At 46.1% G+C, this 26638-nt stretch overlaps 1 protein-coding gene across 1 annotated transcript; it reads left to right on the forward strand.

Moving 5' to 3' along the window:
• Positions 1-447: 447 nt before the first annotated feature.
• On the forward strand, positions 448-23880 carry RBP2 (retinol binding protein 2). Its single transcript, XM_025870374.2, has 4 exons — positions 448-605; positions 14037-14215; positions 21947-22048; positions 23626-23880. Exons 1-4 carry the CDS (start codon positions 533-535, stop codon positions 23674-23676), a joined length of 405 nt encoding a protein of 134 aa, XP_025726159.1. The 5' UTR covers positions 448-532; the 3' UTR covers positions 23677-23880.
• The last annotated feature ends 2758 nt before the right edge of the window (positions 23881-26638 follow it).

Consider the following 26638-nt stretch of genomic DNA (forward strand, 5'->3'; position numbering starts at 1 on the left):
CAGTCTGAAACAAGAGTCTTTGTCCAAATGCAAGCTATGCCCCCCACTCTGGTCAAGGTGATCCTCAGCTTGCTCCTGGGGTCTTGAAGCAGAGTCCCACTGCCCCTTTGTCTCCCATCTGGCCTCCCTCCAGATATCACTTGCTTTTAGTAGATTGGGCCCTGCCCAGTGTGGGGGGAGCACTACGTATTGATTTTCCTCAAGTGCAGGACAGAGTGTTCAGTGTGGGGCCAAGGGTTCTGTGGGAACACAGCTAGCCAAAAAGTTGCTGCTCTGAGGCCCTGCATGTGGAAGAGGTCACTGGGACACCCATGCTGGCCACGTTGGACTTTGAATGTGCGTTGCTCACAGTCCTGCTGAACTTTGCAAAGGAAAGTTTTTTGGGGGTTGTGCTTATAACCTTTGAAACTGTTATCTCAAAGCCATAAACCTGGTCCACTATACTATAAAAGTAGCTCATTTCAACATGTTCTCCCTGCAGCCTCCTCCTTGACATTCAACACTCACCCACACTGAACCAGAGGCTATTACCATGACGAGGGACCAGAATGGAACCTGGGAGATGGAGAGTAATGACAACTTTGAAGGCTACATGAAGGTCCTAGGTAAGGGGGAGACGACGGGTGAGGGAAGGAGGGGAACTTTGGGAGAACTGTGGTCGAGCTCTCCAGACAGTGCCACTATGGAGTTCAACAGATCTGTGTGCAAGCCTTGCTCCTTATTTGCTAGCTATATAATAATAGGTAAATCATACAAATTCTCTGAAGCTCAGATTCCTCATCTGTAAGTTGGGAATAATAGTAAATGAGATTTTGTCTGAAGTGTCCTTAGCATAATACCTGGCACAGAGGAAAGACATGTGAATAGAGGGTACACACACACACACACACACACACACACACACACACACACACATATACATGCACACATGGAGTAAAACCAGACTTGACAGGATAATGCAGTAGTTCTCTTGCCTTTGACCACCGTCTCTTAGATCACAAGTTGGACCTGATATTATCCACGAATGGGGACTGCCTTGCTCTTGTGTCAGGCTTGTGGTAGGGAAGCAGACAAGGAGTAGCTAAAAAATTTCTCAGCTAGAGAATATCAGACCCACAAAAAAAAGAGAGAGAAGATAGTAGGAAAGGGAAAATGAATGAGGGGAAATCGGAGGGGGAGACGAACCATGAGAGACTATGGACTCAGAAACAAACTGAGGGTTCTAGAGGGGAGGGGGGTGGGGGGATGGGTTAGCCTGGTGACGGGTATTAAAGAGGGCACGTTCTGCTTGGAGCACTGGGTGTTATGCACAAACAATGAATCATGGAACACTACATCAAAAACTAATGATGTAATGTATGGTGATTAACGTAACATAATAAAATAAGATTTAAAAAAAAAGAAGTCTAGAAGTGGCTTTTGTCACATAAATCAAACAACTCACCGATGTACCTGACTTTTGAACTGGACTCCAGGCCAAGGGCTTGATCGGTGTGTGTCCTGAGTTGACTCTCTTGTGGGGATCTCTCATGGGGCTGACAGAAATCACATGAAACCTGAAGGAGGAGCTGGTGTGTGGGGCAGCTGCTGTGGGCTAGGCACTGGGCAGGGAGCTTTGGCTGCCTGTGCTTATTTCGTCCTACAACAGCCTCCTCATCACTTTTCCAGCTTTAGAGCTCTCCACATAAGGAGCTCCTGTTTGGAATCTCCCCACTGCTAGGGCTGCCCGAGGGGTCAGAAGCCCAATAATTTGGATATGATGATGGGAAGTCTCATCAAGAATGGGAATTGTGGAATTTTCTGTGCAATTAACTTCTAGCTTCATGAACATTTCTACCGTGTTCAGTGAACAAGGAGAGCTGGGACGTATTGCACTACTTACAGAGTTTGGAACTTTCTTCATGTACTCCAGGCATGTTTCCAACACAGAATTGCTTTCTTTTTCCTCCTGGCTATCCAAATTTTATCTCAAATCCTTGGGGGAGAAGGGAGGAGGCACAAATCCTCCTACCAGAGCCCCAGTCCTGCTGTGCGGAGTAGTTTAGCACCCCGGATGGACAATAGAATGGAAAACTGATTCTATACATGGGAAGATGGTCTGGAGCTTAGCTCAGAAGTATAATTCTGAACAAGATCATGCAGGTGAGGAAACCAAACCAGAGAGGCCAGCCCAGTTAAGGCTTGATCTCTAACCTTGACCAATTTTTTAACCTTCCAGAACCAGTTTCTTCATCTGCCAGATAGGAATTTTCTGGCCTGGGTTTCCTCACAGTATACTTACTGTGTCCAAAAAGAGAGGAGGCAGAAGCTGAATGGCCTTTTATGACCCAGGCTCAGAAATCATACAGCATCACTTCCAGTGTATTCTATTGGGTTGAAGGAGTCATGAGCTCACCTACATTCAAGGGAAGGGTACAGAGACCCCATCTCTCAGTGAGAGGAATGTCATAGTCACACGGTAGGAATAGCAGGTAGGATGAGAAGTATTGTTGCAGCCTTTTAAGTAAATGCAATCTGTCACCCATAGGACACTGGGTGATTCTATCCCTTGGGGCCATAGCAATACAACAACAGGAACAAGATATAAGTGGGGTGGTGGAGGGGGCTACTGTACACAGGTCACTGAAGGCTTCCTAAGTGCTCAGTGGGGTTTTGAGGGATGGAGGGAATTGCTCCATACGGAAGTAGAGTCAGGCATGACTCTGCAGGCGTGTGCAAAGGCCAGGCCAGTAAAAACGTGGTGTTGGGCAGAGGGAACAGGACAAGTTGTATTGCCAGAAGGTGAAGTGCAAGTGGGGGATGAAAGAGAGTCAGAAAGGTGACAGGTCAGATCTTGAAGGTGGTGTGCCACCACGTATGGACTTAACCCTACAAGGAGAAGAAGTGTCTGCAGAGGAGAGAGAAGCCACCAATGCTCACTCTGACAGCCAGGGGTGAATAGATCTGCAGGGACTATCAGAGAAGTGAAGAGCTTGTTGCGATGGCCCTGGGAAGATGATAAGAGCAGTGCCAAGAAGGTGGGCAGGGTGAAGTCTGGAGTGGGAAATAGACTAGATTTGGTGACTGGGTGGGGACAGTGCAGGGAAGCAACCTAGAAAATGAAACATCGTCATGTAACTTTAATCAGTGAAGATGTGGACATATAACGGAAAGTGTGTGTCCTAAAACTGCTCAGTTAATGTTCAATTTAGAAATCTAGGAATTCTTTAGTCCACAAATTGTAAATATTAGGGAGGATCCAATTCTTCTCTTTATTTAGAAAAGAAGGTGGGGGGCCATCGTCTATGAAGAACATCTTTTCATTTAAATGAACGTGCACAGATTTAAAAGAGCAGAGGCCACTGCAAAAAGTCCTAGTGGGTCTCTGGAAAATTCTACCAGAAAGGAGGTAGGCTTAGAGGCTGAAGTCAGCCAGCTCCCCCCTGAATGGTCTCTGCCAGGAAAGGTTTCCTGAATACTCACAATGTCCCAAATCCTGTCCAGACTGTTTAAGAGCCACAGTCCAGCTTCAGAGGTGAGCATATGCCATGGTAAGTGTTATCAAGCCATGGTAAGCATCTTGCCAGAACTTTATATACATTATTTCATTTAATTTATTCTGTTTCAACACACGCATTGAGCACCTATGACATGCCAAGAACTGTTCTAGGCACTGGCAACATGGTGGTCAATGACGTGACAAGTTCCTTGTCATCCTGTAGTGTACATGCTAGTGGCAGCGAGAGAAAGTAAATAGTTTAAAGTAGTGGTAAGTGCTTTAAAGAAAATAAAAAGTACCTCTTGAGTGAAGAGCGTTGGGTGGCCAGGGAAGGCTGTGTGAGGAGGTGACAGGCGAACCAAGGCTTGACTATCGAGAAGTGGTGTCACAGGTACAGGAGACAGCAAATGCAAAAGTTCTGGGTGTGTTCAAGAAACACAAAGGTTGGTGTGTTGAGGCATGGTAAACAAAGGGAAAGTCAGCCATTTATGATGGAAGACAATCTAGCTGATTTATATTCTTTAAGGATAACTACGACTACAGTGTAGAGAATGAATCATTGGAAGGCAAGACTAGAAGCAGGGAGGCCCATCCTAGGAGGCTGCTGTGTTGTTCAGGCAAGAAGTGGTGGTGGCTTGGGCTAGTAGTGCCCAGGAGCCTGGAGAAGAGAGTACAGGTTCAACAAGTATTTTGGAGATAAAGCCAACAGGGCTTGCAGAGGAATATGAAACCAGAGGATGTGGAGGAAATGAAGATAGTCCCAGGCTTAGGGCTAAACAACTGAGAAGATGGTGATCTCATAGGCTGAAATAGGGAAGACATGGGGAGGAGTAAGTTTGGAGAGAGGTGCTGGGTGGGGCGGAATGCACTAAGACTTCTGTTTTGCATATTTTGATTTCAGATGCCCATTACACATCCAGATGGAGTATTAAAATTGGCATGTTGATACAAGATCTAGAGCTCAGGGTATAGTCAGGGATTAAGATGGAAGGAATGTTTTCCATTTCTCAGGATGAGGAATTGGAAGCCCAGAGAAGTGAAAGGACCTCCCTGGGGTCACCTGTGGCTGGGAAGTAATGTTGCTCAGACAGGAACCCAGTCTGCCTGCTTCTACCACCCAGGCTCTTTCCACAGCACTGTTCTAGGTGCAGATACTAAGCATGGGGGTAGGGGAGAAGGAGCTTCATTCTGACCAAGTTGTGTCGGGATGATAGACAGTCAGGACCCTCAGAAACATTGCAAGAGTCACTCAGAGTCCCTGGGTGGAAATTAATTAGCAAATGAAGGAGAGGGAGAGAGAGAAAAATAAAAAATGTCTGATGACCCAAGGAGTTATATTCACAAAATTTGGATTTCTGCTAGTGCTTACAGGTCAAAGAAGTTACACACATTGCGGAAGTCTTTACTCGAACCACATGGTATCTGGTTGGACTTTTTTTTTAAGATTTTATTTATTTATTTGTCAGAGAGAAGGAACACAAGTTGGGGGAGTGGCAGGCAGAGGGAGAAGCAGGCTCCCCGCTGAGCAGAGAGCCCAACATGGGACTCGATCCCAGGACCCTGGGATCATGACCTGAGCTGAAAGCAGACGCTTAACCCACTGAGCCACCCAGGCATCCCTGACTGGACTTTTAAACAGGGAAAGTACTGGGGGTGTGGCGGGTAGAAAAGCCCCAGTGAAGATAAGTCGAGCCCCTTCCTAGCCACTTCCCCTAGGAGAGAGAGAGCCCCTTCTCTCCTAGCTTGTATTGGCCCCACCTCCCCCTGCCCCCATCCCAGCAGTGAGTCCTAGAGTATGAGTGAGGAGTGAAAATCATGCAGAGGGAGCAGAGAGGCACCCCAGGGTCTCCAGTCTGCCTCCACTGGCTAGGAACTTTGGAGATGCCCATGAGAGACAGGAGGAGGCAGGCAGGGGGCCAGTCCAATTTCTCTCTAAATGTGTTATCTGGAGGAAAAGATGCAGAGAAGATTGCTCTTGCACTCTGCTTCTCACAGTTGCCCAAGAGTGCTGATGATCTGAGAATTAAGGAGTCCAGGTTTAAAGCCCATCAAAGGCGTGCTTGAAATAGATCTCAGATTTCACATGATAAATATGTGTGCATCTCTCTCTTTAATTTACAAAGAGTGCCTGCCCTTTTAGCCCGCGACTTTAGCTTTTTTCACAAGCATATTACAAAGCATTTTAATGGTGAGTAGCATACTCATATTTCAACTTTATGACTTACATTGTTCAAAATGTAGTTATGGAAAGTATGCTTTAATAAAGTCACTTCAGTGTTGTTTTCTTCTGCAGTAGCTACAAGCCACATATATTATTCAGAAATAGCTTGCCTTTAGACCTTTTCCTCTGAGATAGAAATTCATTTCACCTGGCTATAAATCAGGCTCGAAGATACCTTTAATCCAGAAAAGCAGATAAAACATACTCGCTAACCCTGGTGTTAAAATGCCGTATCAGGAAAATAATTTTCTCTGCAAAGTACAAAGAGGAAGTGTTTTTGTAATCTGTGTGTGTGTGTGTGTGTGTGTGTGTATTCTACACCTGCAGTTAAACTTTTCCTTTGATTAGAAATATCACTAATCCACCAACAGAACACTTGGCTCCCCTACCCTGGGGTGGAGCAGAGGTGACATGATTAACTAGCCTGTGCAAATGCTAAAGGGTGGCCAAGACACCAAGCCATTTTTCAATCCAGAGAAGCAGCAATACTTGATTCCATTTGCATAGAGCCCCTAATAAGATTCCCCCGGCACTGGTCAGAAAGATTGACTGGGGGTGGTGTGGCCAGGATGAACCAGTTCTCTCAGCAGTAGGCATTTTTAGCTGTGATCCACCTTTCTAGGCAACCAGGGACAAGCAATAATTTTTGTTAGGGGAGCCTTAGTTGTGAGTGATAAACAGAATTTATTTGTGGGCAAGCTGTCAGGAGCTCTGTCCCGCTGGGTAACTCTGAACCCACCACTTAAATTCTCTGGGCCTTGATTTCCACATCCTCTCTGAGGAAAGCTGCTGTCCTAAATGTTTCTGTAATCCCTAGTTCTCCCTTCGTTGTTTTGCCTGGAGCCCTCCCCTTTGTTTCACCTGGTTAACACCTGGCCTGTGGTTTTCTTTCTCATCTCCTAACTACAGTTCCGGCACCATGGTTTAAAACAGCATGGACGTCAGGAGCAGGAGCTGAAGTTGTTTCTACCCACTGGCCAAATTTTGCAGCAAGAAAGCTGGTCCATGCAGAGAAACGTTTGGCCAGGCTGGATAAAATGCCAGGGCTACGCTAGTGAGGAAGTAGATCAACCACCATTCTGACTGTTCCTTCGGAGTCCAGAGCCCTTGAGATGCATCAATATGAACCAAATATTTCACTCTGCACTGAATGCCGATCTGGCCACTGTTTCACCTAAACAGAAAAGGCCAAGGGGTGGAGGCCAATGTGCACAGAATACCCACAAGCTCATTGGTACTTTGTAAAGCATTTTAGCATCATTTTAACTGAATCCTTACATAAATAACACTATGAGATAAGCATTCTTTCCCCATTTTACTGTGAGAAAGCTTAGAAGGCTCAGAAAGGGAAAATGACTTCCTTGAAGTCACATAGCTGGGAAATCTGGGGCAGGATTTATACCTGGATCTGACCCTCACTCTTTTATACCAGTGGTTCTAAACTTTAGCATGCACAGAATCACTTGCAAGGCTTGTTAAAACAAACAGGGCCCAACCCCTAGGTCTAGGGTAAGCCCCAGAATTTACTTTTTGTTTTGTTTGTTTTGTTTTGTTTTCCATGCCCTCCTAATGCCCATCACTCAGTTACATCCCCCCACCCACTTCCCCTCCAGCAGCCCTCAGTTTGTTTCCTATGACTGAGTCTCTTATGGTTTTTCTCCTTCTCTGATTTCATCTTATTTTATTTTTCCCATATTTATTTTTTAGAGTAGCTCTATTTTTAACTCTTTTTTAATATTCAATTAGCCAACATATAATACATCATTAGTTTTTGATGTAGTGTTCAACAATTCATTAGTTACATATAACACCCAGGGCTCATCACCACACGGGCCCTCCTTAATACCCATCACCCTGTTACCCCATCCCCTCAACCCCCTCCCTTCTGTAACCCTCACTTTGTTTCCCAGAGTCCAGAGTCTTTCATGGTTTGTCTCCCTCTCTGATTTCTTCCCATTCAGTTTTTCCCTCCCTTCCTCTGTGGTCCTCTGTACTATTCCTTATGTTCCACATATGAGCGAAACCATATGATAATTGTGTTTCTCCGCTTGACTTATTTCACTTAGCATAATCCCCTCCAGTTCCATCCATGTCGATGCAAATGGTAGGTATTCATCCTTTCTGATGGCTGAGTAATATTTCTACAATACAATATATTGTGTATATGAACCATATCTTCTTTATTCATTTCCCAACCTATGTTTTTAAGTTGCTTCTTAACTTTTATTTTCTTTTTCACATATACGTTTTATAGATTTATGTCCCATACCAGCCCGTTTTTCATTCAATTCAATTTTATCTTGATGTATCTGTAAGTCCCGATTTCTTTGCAATTTTCGGATACAGTGTCTTTTAAAGAATGTATTTATTTATTTGACAGAGAGAGACACAGCAAGAGAGGGAACACAAGCAGGGGGAGTGGGAGAGGGAGAAGCAGGCTTCCTGCAGAGCAGGGAGCCCAATGTGGGGCTTGATCCCAGGACCCTGTGATCATGACCCGAGCTGAAGGCAGGCGCTCAATGACTGAGCCACCCAGATACCCTGGGATATAGTGTCTTCTAACATGCAGACCAAAAATCAAGCAGGAACAGACAGATCACCCTGCTTTGTCCACCCTGAGAGATTATAATCTCTCTCCCCACCCCTCATCTTTTTTTTTCTCTCTTTTTTATTTCTTCTTTATTGTTTTGGATCATTTTGGCTTTGATGGCATATCTGTGGTAGCTTTCGACCACTTCAGATTTTTTTGTAGGTGCATTTTGCTTGGGTCGTGGTTGATATTTTGGACTCTGTACATTCCCTCAACCATCCCTCAACAGAATGACTAGGAGGAGAAACTCCCAAAAAAGAAAAGAACCAGAGACAATGTCCTCTGCCACAGATCTAATGGATATGGATATAAGCAAGATGTCAGAGATAAACTTCAGGGTAGCAATTTTGAAGTCAATAGCTAGGCTTGAGAAAAGCATTAGTGACAATATAGAATCTCTAAGGGCAGAAATGAGATGTAATCAGGCTGAACTTAAAAATGCTATGAATGATTGCAGTCTAAACTGGATACTCTAAGCCAGGGTAAATGAGACAGAAGAATGAATTAGTGATCTAGAAGATAAACTGATAGAAAGGAAGGAAGTTGAGGAGGATAGGGAGAGGCAGCTAGAAGCCCATGAGAACAGACTTAGAGAGATCAATGATGCCATAAAACGTTCCAGTGTTAGAATTACTGGGACCCCTGAGGGGGTGGAGAGAGAGAGAGGACTAGAAGGTATATTTGAGCAAATCATAGCTGAGAACTTCCCTAATCTGGGGAAGGAAACAGCATTTGTATCCAAGAGGCAGAGAGGACCCCTCCAAAAATTAATAAAAATAGACCAACACCCCAGCATATAATAGTGAAACTTGCAAATCTTAGAGCCAAGGTAGCTATCCTGAGAGCAGCTAGAGGGAAGAGATTTCTTACATATGGAGGGAGGAACATCAGAATAACATCAGCCCTATCCACAGAGACCTGGCAAGCCAGAAAGGGCTGGCAAGACATATTCAGCGTACCAAATGAGAAGAACATGCAGCCAAAAACACAGAATTTACATTTCTAAGAGGTTCCCAGGTGCTGGCCCAGAGACCTCACTGTAAGAACCACTGTGCTAAACTATGGTAGCCATTAACCAATCCGGAAGTGTTTCTTGAGCACCTACTCTGTGCCCAACCCTGGGGACACGGAGCAAGAAGACAGCATTGTCCTCATAGAGGTTAGATTTCGGAGGAAAGAACAATCACCCCCATGAAAAAGTCAGAAGAAACTATCAGGCCGTGTCTTCTGGAGGGTAAAGCTGTGTGGTCTGAAGAGCTGGTGAGGAAGGAGGCAGGAAAGAGCAGAACCGGCTGGAGAAGGCAAGGCTGGGGCTGGGGTCTCATGAGATTTGGAGAGCTGCGAGGAGAGTGGCAGGGATTTAGGGGGTGAACACACAGGGCACATACAGGAAAATGCGAAGTACGCGGAGCTTCATAAAGATGATTATGATGATGGCAGTAGCTACCATTCATGGGGCCATTACCACAAGCCATCAGCCACTGGGGAGAACTCTTCACAAACATGATCATATTTAATGCTCAAAGCAACCTGATGCCGTTCCTAATAGCTCTGCTTATGGCCACTGCTCTCTGCTGTTTGTAGATCTGGACTCAAGGGTCCAGCAGTGGGACTGAAGCTGGACACACAGGAGTTACCTGACTTGCTAGACTGTGTTTCTGAGGCAGAAGGAGAGAAACAGGAGTTGGAGTGTGACGTTAGCCGTCTGCCTGCCACAAGCATGTGCTTATACTGACTAGATATGGAAGACTCTTCCGTGGCTTTTAGCAATTTTAAGGGAAGATTAATTTCTAAGACAGAGATACTTGACCACTTGACCCTGTTTACTCTTTTCCCTTCCAAACAGGCCAGCAGTTACCTTGAAGGGAGAAGATGAAACAGGAGATAGTTCCATAATTGCAGGGCCCAGGTGACTGAGAGAAAGGTGGAGGGTTTTGTCAGCCCTTTCTGTATCATGTTCTATGGAATGTCAGACCAACCGGGTGGGATGTCCCACCACAGGGTGGGTCTACAGTCCACACAAGACTGGGAAAGTCCATATCCTGTATCCCCACTGTTGGGGTTGCAAAGCGTCTTTCCTAGATTGAAGGCTCTGTGAAGTTCTTCAGTGTAGAAACCAGCTTCTCTTGGTTTTACCTCCTCATTTCCCAAATGTAGTTGATTATGAGCCACATTTTTTGGACCACCCAATGACCTATGAAGCTGAGCACCATGGCAAATGCAGTGGGGTACCCCAGCCTCTGCGAATGCTAGCCTAGAAGTGTTCATGCACAAAGGGCAGCAGAGAGAGCTTTTATCTAATTCCACGTCCTGTGGCCTCATTGTAGGCTGTGTGGCTTGGATGTCCCCGGGTACAGTTCCCTAAGCCACAAAGCAGAAGCTAAACGAGCTGTCAGAAAAAGGCCAGGGGTTAGAGTGTGATTGATCCAGCTCAGACTTTGTAGAGGACCCTGATCCCAGAAAACAACTGCTGTGTGGTAAAGACAGCACATTAGAGCTCCAGGAAACATAAACTGCCCCAAAGAGGGAAGTGTCCTCTAGTTGGATCCAGAAGTCCCTGCAGCTCCAGGGGAATTGTGAAGAAGAGTCACTCAGAAGTCACTGATATTTGGGCAGCCACAGAAAGTGCACAGACTCTGGTGGTCTGACGTTCTGACAAGACAGGCCGGCCCAGAGCTTGTGGAGCACTGTGCTGGCCCCAGAGACAGGCCATTCTGATGTCAAATTCCATCTCAATCACTCCCTCGCTATACAACCCAGGGAGAGTGACACAGCTTCCCTGAGCCAGTTTCCTCATTGGTAAAATGGAGATAATATAATACTTACCTCATGGGTTTGTTGGGTGAGGTTTCTCAAGGGTGGTTCCACCCTGGGGCCCCATTCCTGGTTGGTTCCAAGGCGTGTCTTAATTACCACCCCAAATATTACCAAGGGTCCACACAGAGTAGCCCCCAGATCATCTGACCTAAAATTCAGCTCCTATGTTCCCCATAAGATTAATTTTATCTCCGATTCTTCTGGATCGCACCTTGACTCCCAAGCTCAAAACTACTGTTTGCTCCTCCCAACCTGATCCCTCCACACATATCCATCCAATTACCAAATCCTGTGATGGCTTTTTCAGTTGTGTATGCTTAGACAAGTCACTTAACTTCCCTGGGTCTCCATGTCGTCACCTATGGCTTGAGGAGTAGGTACTTAAGTCATGGCTTTCAAATTTCCTCTAAACCGTACAAGTCTCTCCATACAGCCCCTTATGATGAAATCCGAGATCTAAAACCATCCAGAGATTCTGGGTCTAGGGTAAGACCCAGAAATTTGTAGTTTTTACATCTTCCTACATGATCCTGATGGGCAGCCAGCTTTGGGACCCATTGGTGAATTCTTAAACATGAAATGTTCTCAACAAATAGTCGTGAACAATATTTGAGCAAGACACTAGCATTCAAGCACTAGCTCATGCCAACTTGAACCTGTTTTTCTTTTCAACTTAGGATACAGGTATGTAATCCCTTTACCTACTGGGCTGCCTGATGTTATTTGAAATTATTCCCTTTATGATAAAGGCTGACTATACAATTTCAGGTCCAAAAGCCCAGGCAGGGACCTTCCCCATGCAGATGTGGTACTCTTGTGGGTTCCCAGCTACGGTCAAACTGCTGGCTCACACTGAGGTCCAACCAGCCAGCTTTAGTATCTTCTTGGCCCTTTAGGAGGAGAAGAGTGATAGTAATTAAAGAGATCCAGAAGGAGATGAGTCAGAAAGGAATGGGAAGAGAAGATGAGGGGAGTGATGCCTGGCTACCATGGAAGGGCAGCAGAAAGAGTGGCAGTAGGCCAGCAGGGGTGTTAATTCTCCATATTGCCAGGAACTTCCTAAACTGTTGGTAACTGCTGGTCTTCCTCATGGGCACAACAATATTTATCCCCCCCCAGAAAGCACACAGTGTGAAGTTTAATTACTGACCTACCAGGGGCTGGGATTCTCAGAGAAAGAACACTCAATGAATTTGAATTGTTCTTACTCTTGAGGTCATTATTATATTTGGGTTATGATAGAACCAATGTCAGTATTTTTAAAAACTTCCAGGTGGAGTTTCTGGGAAAAAAAAAAAAGCTAAAGATTTAGATTGGCATCCAAAAATATCTGGAGAACTCACAGACATAAAGGGGATCCAATATGCTTTTGGCTGGACACTAAGAGCTTGATGATGTTTATAGCAAGTTCCAGAATTATCCTCTGTTTCTAAATCTATGCCACGGGACAGTGACATTTTGGCTTGGGTGACATTTTATACACAACCAGAGGTTATAGCAAGAAGTTTGGCTCCACACCTAACTTCATACTGTAAAATTCAAAGCTTAGTAAATGAAACACCCCACTGAAGGACACACTCCCTTTTGTTTACTAATAGTCTCTGAGAAATGAATACGTTTTCCTTTAAAATACTTCCTAATAACTTCCTCCCTATTTTAAAATAAAGATATAAAAATAACTGGAAGGCTCTCTGGTGAGACTTAATTTTCAAACACCCATTGCCATTTGTCTCAATCAAAAATATATGTGAAAACAAATACTGCCAATGTATCAATTGTCAATCTGTCATAGCAATACTGCTTGAAGTGTCATCTATGACCGATAATATGAACATCACCTTGGAGTTTATTAGAAATGCAAACTCATGGCTTGCCCTGAGACCTACAGAGTCAGAATCTATGGAACTGGGGCCCAAAGATCTCTTTGCAGAAGTTGTCTTGGAAATTCTGATGCATACTAAACTTTAAAAAGAACTGCCTTATTGTTGGTCAACATTTTGCAACATATATGTGTATCTAATCATCACATAGTACCAGTTAAAGCAATGCAGTGTTATTTGTTAAATGTATCTTAGAAAAGCCGGGGATAAAAAGAACTGCTATAGAATTTGATGGGAAAAAAAATCAAGGCAAAGAAAAGATGTAAATGGAGTAAATGTGGCAAAATCTTGATAATGTTTGAATCTGGGTAATGGATGTGTGGAGTTCCTGGTACTCTCCTTTCTACTTTGGTTTGTTTTAAACTTTTCACAATAATAAAAATATGAACAATCATTCATCTTTTCCTTAAAAGCAACAAAAGAAATCTCTGCACAAGTATTTATTAAGTGTCTGGAATATGCTTAACATTGTCCTGGGGGCCCATGACTGAGGCAGAACAGCCCAGCTAAGTACACCGCCAATCTGCTTTAAAAATGGAGGTTCGTATGTATCCTTACCTACCATGGACATTAACAAAAGGCCCATTTTTACCCATGATCTAGACTGGTTACTTTTAAGCGGTCTTTTTCCTTTTAAACCATGAGATCTTTCATTCAGCAAACTCCTAGGAAGAAATCCAATATGTCAAATAGAATGGAGCTTCTGTGGAGGAGGGGTGTGTGTGGGGGCACATACCTGCATATGCATGTGTGTACGTGTGTGTATGAATTCACTTGCCTACTGGGAGTTGCAGCTCAGGGGTGAGCCCTGCCTGCTACCTCCCCCTCCCATCAGGCTTCTGAGGGGGCACTGAGAGACCCTAGGTTTCCAGACGATTGACTGAGATGCCCAAAGTGGCCGTGTGTAAGACAATTCTTGTTTCCCATTTGAGCAAAGAAACGTGGGCTGCCCATGGTCTGAGTATCTGGTCCTGAATGTTTGGCCTTGTTAAAGAAATGAATGAGTCTAGCTGAGTACATCATAACCTCCACAACTCCCTTTGCCAACAGATATTGATTTTGCCACCCGCAAGATCGCAGTCCGTCTGAATCAGACGAAGATCATTAATCAAGATGGCGATAACTTCAAGACAAAAACCAACAGCACATTCCGCAACTATGAGCTGGATTTCACGGTTGGAGTGGAGTTTGAGGAGTTCACGAAGGGCCTGGATAACCGGACTGTTAAGGTGAGGACCTGGCCTGGCATTTCTACTCATATACTCTGTGTGTAGAAGCCGGCCATCTGGCTTCACAATGAAAATATGACAGAAACAACCAGGGAGGGATCAGGAGAGGGGACCAGAGTGACTTGATGCTAGCAATAAGCAAGTATCGGAAGCTCAGCAAGGAGAAGCAAGCTGGCTTCTACACTAAGCTTATAAGCGAAGGAGAGATGGAGGACTGGCGACCTGTCCAGGACCTGGGGTAGGAGGCCAGCTCCTATGCCAACGTGGGCCTGACAGGCAAGGGCAATATCGTAGGGAGTGACAGTGATTTTGCAAGCTGGGTAGCACAGCTCTTCATCCCAGGGGCAGCCTTACTCAGCACCAGCCAAGCATTGCCATGGAGCACGGGCGCCTCATGTTGCTAGGTTGCTTTTTTTCTTTTCAAGAGATGTTGAGAATTCACAAATTTTTATATGAAATACCTCAATTTTGGATTTTTTAAAGAAAAATGCAATGCTAATCAGAAAAAGTCAGTAGACTAAAGAAGTCAAGGTTTACCCAGTGCTAGTGACTTAGAGAAATCTCTAGCATGTTGATGGTTTCTGTCCCAGCATCACCTTAAACTCACAGGACATAATCAAGGAAATCTCCATCTACCGGAAGGCCAGACTTCTAGCCCCTTGAACTGCTCAGATATAGGTAGGACCCTGAAAGTGAGCAGACAACTCTAAGTGCACAAGTGGGGAGTTATCTCGAGGCCCGAGAACTGGACTCTGCAAGAGAAGCGGGCCCTCACCCAGAGGAGCTGTTTGTAAATAAGGCAGAGAATGACAGCAGCGGGGAGAAGTGGGGTTGGGGGCAGGGGGCAGGGGGTAGGGGGAGACAGGGTAACAGCAGGCCCCCCTCGCCTTTTGTGTCACCATGTGGTATCACAGCCCAGTGTCCAATTGCTGCAGTGCTCGCACTGACACTCAGTGCACCTGTCTTTGGTTATCCAAATCCAGTTATACCTGGTCAGTCCGTGCAAACAGGAACAGGGGGAAATGCAATCTCAGTCATATTTAAGGATTCCTCCATTCCAATCTTTTTTTTTAAGATTTTATTTATTTGAGAGTGCATGTGAGTGAGAGAGAGAGCACCAGCATGAATGGGGGGAGGGGCAGAGAGCGAGGGAGAAGCAGATCCCCACTGAGTAGGAGCCCAACACAGGCCTGGATCCCAGGACCCTGGGATCATGACCTGAGCCAAAGGCAGATGCTTAACTGAGTGAGCCACCCAGGCATCCACTGCCCCCCCATTCCAATCTTAGCATCATGCAAGAACCTCATGGATTATACAGTCCAGGAAACTTAGAAGGACTTCCAGTTTGTCGTTTACCATGGTTGCCACTGACCACTCACTGTCCAGGTCCATGCAGTTTATACAAGGGTGGGCAGCTTGCATATTTATAGTACCCGCTCCCTCCATGCCAATGCAGCCACGAGGACCTCTGTCCTAGCTCCCAAAGTGAGTATCTCATCCCCAGGTATCTCACACCACCAGTGGGCCAGCCCATCAGAGTGCCACAAGGAAGCTGAATCCTCCACCCTGCCTTTCCCCTTTTGCCATGAGCCCCACTCTCTCCAGAGTCCCACTCTTCTCTGGTGCTTCCAGGAGCTCTTGCAAAGTCAGAGGTCTCAACTCTCCTCCAAAGCAAGAGACATGAGCTCTGGCTGCTCTCCTGGGGTGGGGAGAAAAAGCTGTCATCATTCTTTGGTGATAACTCTAAAGCCAAGAGAGCAAGACACATTTTATTTCTCCATCAAATTGTCCTGCAACATTGATAATCTCAGCCATCAAGTCAAGGTTGAATTATATTTAGTGCTCCTTGCTAAAGAAAAGTGGGAAATGAAAAGCACTTTGGAAATGCTTCCATCAGAGCAGTCTTGGCATAAGGGCCGAAGCTTCCGGGCTCTGGAACAGCTCCTTGTAGAATCCCCTCCCTGAGGGGTTGATGGATCGACAAGGCTTCTCTGAACTGTGTGGCTGGAAGGCCAATTCCTCAGGCACCAGAACGGACGGGAAATCTGTCACTGAATTTTTGCATCACTCTGCTGTTCTAGCCTAATCTGTTCACAGTGATCCATTTTCCTCTCCTTTCCATTCTGGATGTGGGCTGTGGAAAAGCAGGCCTGTTCTCTCTGACTTCTTCTTTCATCACCTTTAATAGTAAAGAACTCACTCTTCCTAAGATAAGTTACATCCTTTCAACCCTGACCATTAGAGTATTCTGCCTCTCAACACCTACTGTTGTTCCTCTTCGCCTTTCCCTGGGGTCAGCTCGTAGTCCTGCAGAGAGAAAGAGAATCCCACTTCCCACTTCTTATGTCTGCTTTACCCACAACAAAAAGTTGGGACTTATACACACACACACACACACACACACACACACACACACACACACACACACGAGACCGGTGGGGCCTGAGAAGTCCCCAGGACAGAATTTGCCCAGTCTCCAGCAAAAGGCTGTTCCCATGAGAATCACAACCCAGACCAGATGCCCTCAGGACTACCTACTTCCTGTAATCTGACTGGAACCCTTCAGCTGGAAAGGGACCACAGGGAGCCAGTGAGTCAGTCTATCTCTCTGATTAATTTCTGTGGCCCGCATGTGGTGGCACAAAGCTGTGTGTCCTTGTTCATGTGCACACATGTTGACATATGTGTCTGCACGTGTGCACACGTGTCTGTGTGTGTGTATGAGCACGTGTTGCTGTAGTATTCATGCTCTTATTCTCCAGGCCTCTGCTTCTGAACATCTCTGCCACCCTCACGAACCCCTCTGAGAAGCTCACCATTTGGCAGTTTGGGGGAGAGGTGTGTGTGGGGTGGGGTTGTAGCCAAGGCACAATAGGGCCCTACCTACAGTGCCCAGATCTATGCCATCCCAGAGCAGGAGTGGTGACACCACTTTAACCGTGGGGTTGACACTTTGAGGGACCCAGGGACCCCTTTCTTCCTTCCTGCAGGTCATAGATATTTTTCACTTACTACCCTGATTTGTTTCTAAGAGGATTTAGAGCCCTTTTCAAAATCACACAAGCTACCCAGAATAAAATTAAAAAGAAGTAACTGAATGTAATGGAATAGCATGCCAGCGTAGAAAGGAATGGAACACTGATACATACCTGCATGACCTTGGGAAACATCCTGCTAAGTGAGAGCAGTCAGACACAAAGGCCACATATTGTATGACTTACATGAAATGCCCAGAATAGGCAAATCCCCAGGGGCACCTGGGTGGCTCAATGGGTTAAGTGTCTGCCTTTGGCTCAGGTCATGATCCTGGAGTCTTGGAATCGAGGCCAACTTTGGGCTCCCTGCTCAGCGGAGAGCCTGCTTCTCCCTCTCTTCCCCACTCGTGCTCTCTCTCGCTATCTCTGTCACTATCTCTCTCTCTCTCTCTCTCTCTCTCTCTCTCAAATAAATAAATAAAATCTTAAAAAAAAAATGAGGCAAATCCCTAGAGACAGAAAGTGGTTGCCAGGGGCAGAGGGAATGGGGAGTGACTGCCGATTGGAGCAGTTTCTTTGGGGGGCAATGAAAATGTTCTGGATTTGGACAGTGGTGACTGTTTTACAACCTTGTGAGTGTACTAAACATGACTGAATTGTATCTTAAAAAGGTAAATTTTATCGTCTGGGAATTATATCTCCACTGAAAGCAGTAAGTAATTGGGGTGGACAATCAGGGCAGGGGAAAGCAGACACGGACTATGGTGGTTAAAACAAGGAATGTCACGTGGTGTCCACAAGAGCCCAGGGGCAGCAGGCTTCTCCCGGAGGCCCGCACTTAGAATTGTGGGAGGGGAGGGTGGGCGCTGCTAAAATCGCTCTTGCACAAGGGCAGGTGCGCCGGGAAGGTTTAATCACGTTCTTGGTGCTCTTCAATGTGCTTAATTTAAAGAGCCGTTGTTTTCCTTAAAAAAAAAAAAAAAAACTCTTAGGGGACTGATTCAAATTTACAGAAAAGTTGCATGAAAATAGCAAAGACCATCCATATACTCTTTCCTGAGAACTACCTACTGTCAACGTTTTGCCCCATTTGCTTTATCTTTTGTACATGCTCTCTCACTATTCTAAACATATTTTTTTCTGAACAATCTGATGTGTTACCTCTAAGTAATTCAGTGTTTCCTAAGAATTAGGATATTCTCTTATATAATCACAGTATCATTATCCACCTCTGTAAATTTGACATTGAGCTAGTACCTTATCTAATTTCCCATACAGGGCTGTTTTTAACGATGTTAACTGTGGACACTGAGGAGGGAAACTGCAGCTTGGGCCCAGCTTCCTTCTTTAATTCATTGCAAGTGCGTCTTCTTTATCCTCTGGCTCAGAAGCAATGGCTTCCCTCACTTGTCTCCATCCCCTCAACCTCAAGATCTTTTAAAGCAATCGAGCCTCTTTCAGAACTTCCTCTGATGCAGGGATGAGGGACAACAACTGAAAGCAAATTGACTTGTGGAATTTTAGTTCATCTAACCATTCTCTCTTCTTACTGGCTGTTTTATGTGGGAGTAAGGCTATAACATTGTAGGTATTACTGTAATTCCTTGGTAACCAATTTACTTAGGGTCAGAATAACTTTTAATCTTGCTGCCTGCTAAGATTTATTAAAAGAAAATATTAGGACAGGCCCTCGTGCACCAACATTTTTCTTTTTTGTTCCTTCTACGAATTTGCCAAACCCCTACTACATGAGAGGCCTGGGTCAGGAGCTATGGGTAAAGTAATGAATTAGAGCTCTTTCTGCCCTGAAAGTTCTCACAGTCTCATGAGGAAGCAGACAAGTAGATGGACAGTTACCATGCAGTGTCCATATTGATGGTCATGTGTGTACTCCAGGGGGACCATAGAAATCAAGGCAAGGAGGAGGGCTGGCTGAGTCATTGTCAAGAATCATCATCAATGAAGAACGTATAGGCTCATTTATTCTCCCACATGGATTTACCTCAGGATTCCGTTTCAACAAAATAATTCAATCACAGAGTCCTTCAACACTGCTCACCAAGCACCTTCTCTGCTGAGTCTGGTATTGCAGAAACAACATGGCCTCTTCCTTCGTGGAGCTTATTGTCTATTGGGGGAGATAGACACTAGTTCAGTCAACATGTATTAGGTGTCCATGATGTGTGAGGCAATGTGGGCTCGGGGAGAGGGGGTTACAAGACACAGTCCTTGCCCAAACAAGAAGACATGAGTCCTTTCTCATCCTTTTGGGAGGGAACAGAGTCCCGTGACTGATGATGGGCACCGATAAATGAATATTCCTTTCTCATCTATTTGGGAGAGAATTCTGGAATATTCCAGACAACATCTCCCTCCCAGAAGAGCAAGGAGAGCAACCTGTGAATTAAGCTTCTTCAACACATTCAAAGATGTGAGGCTTCGGATGGCCCCAGAGAAGGAGGAGACCTATTTTCTTTAGAAAACATGTAGAATTTTATTGTTAAATTAATTTAGGGACTATGAATACATGCAGATGGTTTAAGAAAATTTAAACGGTAGAAAGTAAAATTTCCTTCCCATCCTGGCCTTCCACCTCTCGATTCTTCCTCGGGGACGATCACCATTAAGGGCTCTTTTAGTTCCTTGCAGAGAATATGGGCAAACATATGCATGCATACACATTCTCCCCTTGTTTTATGCACATGGCCATGCTCCTTGCGTTTTTAACTTCACCATACACTATGCAGACTGCTCTCCTCCATAGGTATGGGACTGCCTCCTTCTTTCAAGGGCTGCATAGCATGGATGAACCACACATATTTAACCAGCCACCCACTGATGGAATTTATGAGGCTTCTAGTCCTTTGCCATAACAAACAACATTGTGATGTGTTGAGGAGTAAAGTGAGGAGGGATAAAATTGTACATAAAATATATAATATGGTCAAGGTCAAATATTATTTTAGAACTAGGTAGACTTAACAATCTGTAGAAAACAAATTTGTCCCCAGACATAGACCCGAATGTGCAAGGACAGTAAATAAAGAAACACAGGTCAGTTTGTCACCAACCAGGTTTACAAGACAGATAGAAAAGCAAACGTCTGGTCCTTAGCATAATATTGTTCACAGAGGCATAATACAGTTTGCACATACTTGGAAGAAAACCAGCTGGCATCGGGGTCATCCCTGAGAAAGGACAGGCCCGACGCAAAACCACCGTCTGGATGGGAGTGACATCATCCTTCAGGAGGTGCATGCGCAGTCCTCATCGGGGCTCAGAGGCAGGCGGCCCTGGAGAACCCCCTAGGGATGGTACAAATGGTCCCGAGGCAGGTGCCCGGAGAAATAAAAGGAGAAAGAGAAGCCAGAGGAGTTGAGGGGGCAGGGATGTATAATCTCTAAGTGTGTGCCCAGGAGTTCGAGCCTCTTGGGGTTCAGTAGGTTTATGGCTTCTTCAACTTGCTGGTCAGCTCTGCCTGGCCGTCCAGCATGAGCTGTGCATCTCTGCTGCCCCCCACCCCCGTGCGACTAGCCAGTCTGCACTGCTGTCTGGAGGAAGCCCAGCACCAGGAGCAGGGCCACCCTCCTGCTTCTGGATGATGAGGATGGCCCTGGAGCCATCTGTTGTGGTCCCCTCCTAGTCAAGTAGCTTCTCTGCCTGTATTATTGCCCCACGATAGGCAGCCCTCACCATGCGGTTCCTGTAGGGAAAATTCCCAGAAGCAGAATTTCTAGGTCAAAGAGTATACACAATGTTATATTTCAAGAGGTAACATAAAACTGCCCTGCAAAAGGATTCAGACCAATTTATATATCCACCAGCCATTTACAGAGGGCCTGCTTCTCCCCACTTCCTCTAACTCAGTATGTTATCAGACTCTTTGATCTTTGACCGTATGATGAATTGTATCTGAAAAACAGCCTTAATTTGCATTTCTCCTATTATGAGTAAGGTTGAATATCTTTTCTTAGGTTTAAAAGCCATCTGCTGGGTTTTAGGTTTTTTTTTTGTTTGTTTTGTTTTTTTTCCTTTTCCTTGTAAGCTGTTGGCTGTGTCCTTTTTAAAATTTCCTATTAGGGTAATGATTTTTTTCTTTTTGATTTATAGGAGCCCTTTACATATAAGGAAGTCAGGTCTTTGATATGTGTTGCAATTATTTTTCTCAGTTTGTTCTTCATCTGTTGACATTATGCTATTTTACCCTTCCAGAAATTTTATATCATTTATAGTCAAATGCATCGTCTTTTCCCCCACTGATTTGTAATGCTATCTTCACCATAGGATAAAATAAGAGAGTAGAATTCCTTTTTTTTTTTTTTTTAAGATTTATTTACTTATTTAAGAGAGAGAGAGAGGGCATGAGCGAGGGCAGGGGCAGAGGGAGAGGAAGAAAGAGAATCTCAAGCAGTCTCCCCACTTAGTGCAGAGCCCAAAGCGGGGCTTGAGCTCACAACCCCCAAGGTCATGACCTGAGCTGAAATCAAGAGTTGGACGCCCAACCGACTGAGCCACCCTGGTGCCCCTACAATTCTTTGAAAGAACAGAACCAGCCACAAAAAACCGGTTTGGCAGGAATGGAAGGTATATGTGGAAAGTGAGTCTGGCAGATCTTGGCTTGGCAGAGGCTGAGGGCTCTGTCCTGTGGGCAGGCAGGAGCCTGGCAATGGCCGCAGGAACTGCAGCTGCAGGCTTTGGTTTGTTCCGTCCCAATCAAGGCCATACATTTGATTTCCCTGGGAACCTGTCATTGCAGACGCTGGTCACCTGGGAAGGTGATGTCCTTGTGTGCGTGCAGAAGGGGGAGAAGGAGAACCGCGGTTGGAGGCAGTGGGTTGAGGGGGACAAGCTGCACCTGGTAAGTCCCGGGGTCTGCCCAGCTCCTTTCCGCAGTGCTTACACAAACTGCAGGTTCACCTCACCAGGTGCTTTGACAAGAAAAATGGCCCTGAGCTCCAGCCAAATGCAGGTGGTCATATAGCCGGAAAGCCATTCCCATCTGGCTCAGGGCACCCCAGGAAGAAATCTATATGGCTGTTTCTCTGAAAGGCTGCAATTAAAATGAGAGTTCAAAATGCTGAGTTAGGAAGCCGAGATCCCAGGAGAAATGCAGGGAACCTGTTAAAGACCAGCTGAAGAGAAATGTGAGGCACAGAATGAAGATGCGCCAGAGGAGGATGGCTCCAGGCCTTCTCACCATTATGTGAGCCAGGAAGAAGAGGGGTGGGAGTGGGAGGGATAGGGGCAGGTGGGCTTGGGAACCACTTTACAGACCACAGGTGTTGGCCTCTCATCATCAGGTGTGTCCACCTAATCCTGAAATATTTTGTTAACTTGATATTAGAACAGAGCAGGAGGAACAATGGTTGATCTCCTGAAATGAATTATATGTGTCTAGATAGCTGAATTTTTCAGTCTTCAATCTTCAAGGCAATTTATGTGTCCGGCATTCATATAGTGAGAAATCTTTCACTCCTTCATGCACTCAGTCACTCATTTGTTAAATGGCTCTTCATTCATTCGGCCATTCCTTCACCTCTGGAGTCAGGCAGGTATTGGCCCCAGTGTCAGGATTCAGGTCACCGTGGTGCCCTTCAGAGCCGGGCTGGCCTCACCTGAGATTTTGATTTTGGAGGCAGTGTCAACTGGTGATAAATGGGAAGCATTCACCCTGTTTTCCATTGACGGTTCTCCCTACCTGCTCTGGTTTGGATGATGGATTTTTTTAATTGTAGTACAATCCCCAGTGGTCCCTGTGGCTAAGACAATGGAGTCATTGTCAGCTGCAATGATTTTGTGGCTGTCCCCACACTCATATTTTTCTCTCTCCTCCCTCGAGGAGTCATGAGGTACAGATAAGGCCTGGGGGCTCCCTCTGTCTGGATGAAAAGCAGCATCTTGCCTGCAGAGGCAGGCCTGGGGGGAGCCCTTCTGCAGCCCACGCCCTGTTGCCCTGTCATTGACTGGGATGCCACCAACCAACATTCTAATCACCAGAGGCCAGAAAGCCCACAGCATGGAGTGACAGCCGACCAGCCTGCATATTCCCGGGCCCTTGCCTTCCAAACGCTTCTCCCCACTAGAAAAGGTCCTTCTTCAGGGCTTCACTGCCTTTTATAAATTAAGAGATGTTGCTTTAATCACGGGAGTAGGAAAAATCCTGCCCAAGAGGGTAATTTCTTTGCATCTTTCATTTTTATAGCTGTTCAAGCTCAATTCAAGTGTCAAAATCAAATTACTGCTACCTGCAGGGCATGCCAGTTGATTGGGTCTATGAGATGCACTTTGCCCCAATTACTAAGTGTCCTCTTATATTCCAGCTTCTCCACCCCCACCCCAACTCACAGACACCAAGAGGCTGGGCGGGGCCAGGGGGGGTGGGCAGGCAGAGGAGGCCTGGCCTGCGAGTCACTCACCCACTTTCTGACCTTGCAGGAGCTGACCTGCGGTGACCAGGTGTGTCATCAAGTGTTCAAGAAGAAGTAATGGCCACAAGGGGGCCGCTGAGCCTGGGCTCCACACTCACCACCAAGGGTTCTCTGCGGCCTTTGGGAAGCAGCCGGGGGGACCCTCCCACTCCTGACAGAGCCCATTAAGACATCGCTATGGATTTTAAATAGAATGAGTGTGTAACAGTTGACATATTCTTCCTTCTTTGAAACCTGGCATTAAATGAAAAAACAAAACTCACTCCCATACCTTGAAACCCTTTATATCTATCTCCCTTTATTTCTAGAACTGTCGGTTTTATCCACAGGCAAAAGTGGTGATTGCCTGCATGGTGGTTCTCTGGGAAGCCTTTGTTGTTGTGGTTGTTGTTTAGTTTTGTTTGTTTTTTTGTTAATTCGTTTGTTCGGGGGATCACTTTACCTGGAAACATTCTCTGGCTAAGACAGCATTCCTTCCTCATTGCCCTTTGAGATTCATTCCTTTGGATGATACATTCATTTCTCCAGGACTTTAAGACACATATGGCTTCCCGTTTGTGCTTTGCCTTCAGCAGCACGGGGAAAGCCACTTGTAAAGGTCTCTGCAGGTCTGTAGGACCAGCTGCTCTCGGTCCAGGACAGCCCTCTGCCCTTCAGCCCTAGGCAGAGCGACACCCCTGCAGAGGACTCCCAAGATCTGCCAGGAAGCCTGAGTTCCAGTCTCGCTGCTCCACTTCTTAGCTGGGTAGCCACGGGCGCATCGTTTGACCTCTCTATCGTTGTTTGTCTCTTCTATGACACGAAAAGACAAAAATAGCAACTCCTCCACTGGGTCGCTATGAGGGGTGAGCAAGTCAGTGCATATGAAGTGCTTGGAGCTGGGCCTGACCCATGGCAGGAACAAGGTCCCTGCTGGCTCTGGTCATTATGTAGAGTTACTCCCTCTACAGCCCGGGGGTCCAGATGAGCAGATGGCTAAGTAGTGAGGGGTCAGTACCTCCAAGGCCTCCTGGTGTTTCCAGAACATTAGGTTTGTTACTCTGCGCAGAATTGTATTTTCCTACTGGATACACAAATGGAATAGTGCACCTGGAAGAGCAGAGTGGTCAACAGGGACAGACTTATGGTGGATCATTCATGGGGTCCCGGGAAGGCCCTGCAGGTCAAAGCCATTTCCTTCCCCCTCTGCAGCAGGGCCTAGAATCCCACCACTAGGCAAGCAGTACCTTTGAAAAGCAGGTTTATCCCCAGAGAGGTAGCACGCGTGGTATTCGCGCACTCCAGTGTGACTTGAATGAACAGATTATTCATTGATCCTGAGCATCCTAAATGGAATTGAGGACAGAGAGTAAAATGGTCATCCGGCCATGTGGACCGGGGCCAGCCTTGGCCTAAGCCCCTGTGACCAGGCAGCCATGCCTCCTGGCAAGCTGTTCTCCCCAACAGCTATGCCGTGTTCCGGCAGCAAGAAAGCCAGGGAAGTGCTTGGATGGGGTCTCATGCTGGCTGGGGAGGTGGGGGGGGACGGGTCTCCCCGTGGATGCTAGGGAGGAGGGGAGCCTCCCGAGGAGCTGCAGGCCCATCTCCTGGGACAGACCAGGGACCAAGCGCAGGGACTGGTGAAGCAAGCTCTTCATCCCCAGCTCCCCTGGAGCCTCTCCCAGGAGCCTCGAGATCCTCTTTTGATGGCCCCTCCTAGTCTTGCCCTAGCCCACCACTGCCTCAAATCACTCTCTCCTTTGTCCCTCAAGAACAAGATCCATCTGGAAGCCCATTGGGGACTAGCTGTAAAGCGTTCTCTCCATGGCACAGGTTCTAATTATTAGTAACTTTTGGATCCTAGGTTTTGCAAAGTGTATTCTAGGGGATGTTAGCCACCCCCCACCCCGTGGTCAACTGAACTTTGCAAATGCTGAGAACTATAGCTTTTTCTTAGAAATTCACAGTGAGAAGTCCTGTTTTTAAAGCTCTGAAAAGTCCTGCAGCAAAGAAGCCAGACCTTAAACCCTGGGACCCCCTTACCCACAGCATTTCATTCCTGCACAGTGTTTTGGAAACACTGACTTCTTCCTTACATGTGCAGAGCACTTTTTCAATTACAGATAACAAAGAACATAATTTAAAACTCCAGTTTCCAAGTGAGATTTTCTCAATATATGTTTTCTACAAATGAAGAGTAACCGAATGGATTAGTTGACATGTGGTGCAAAAGACCCATAGTGGCTGTATTCATTCTGCTGATCCTTCTTATTCAACAAGGATGCACCTGCACTCCGAAGCAGTCCCATTTGAGGTTCTCATTTCAAAGCCAGGCAGATGTTCTGGGCCAGGGCCTGTCCTCCCGTCCCGCACGCACTGTGGGGGAGATGGGGCAGGTCGCCTGCTTCCTATTTCTGTTCCTCGGGCTATTTCAAGACTACACCATGACAGGAATGCTTCCCCCAACAGGCACCAGGCTGTTTGGGAACAGAGTGGAAGGGGTCACCTTTGAAAACCTGTCTTACGCTAAGGCAGGGCAGGGCTGCTGGGAAAAACTCTCAGAACCTCAGAATGCCAGCCTCCAGGGGTGTCCTGAGAGATGCGGGGGTGGGGCTGAGCTGTGAACCAAGGGGCCTGATCTTGCAAGTTAAAGAAAGCCTGCACCGTGAAAAACCCCAGTTCACAAATGGGAAGCACCCTGGAGTCGCTCGAGCATGAGCTTTGGCCTCAGCTCTTAGTTCAAATCCTGCTCTGCTCCACCCCAGCTGTACCACTGTGCACCTCCATTTCCCCTTCTATAGGGTGAGGAATGAGGACTGTGGAACCTGCATCACAAGTAGTGAGATGGAGCCAGATGTTAGCACAGGGCCTAAAACGGCAGCTAGTACTCACTCTCCTCCCTAATTCCACTCATTTATACACGCGTGCATGACGAGATAAGGATCCCTTCATTAAAATTCTTGCTTTCCAAAAGCTTAAACACCAACATCCCTTCCACAGTCCTCAAATTTGAAGATCACAAGAGGACGGATTAAAAACAC

This window comes from Callorhinus ursinus, unplaced genomic scaffold (assembly GCF_003265705.2).
Source record: "Callorhinus ursinus isolate GAN/ISIS: 27379988/994484 unplaced genomic scaffold, GSC_fseal_2.0 scaffold1, whole genome shotgun sequence".
Lineage (NCBI taxonomy): Eukaryota > Metazoa > Chordata > Mammalia > Carnivora > Otariidae > Callorhinus > Callorhinus ursinus.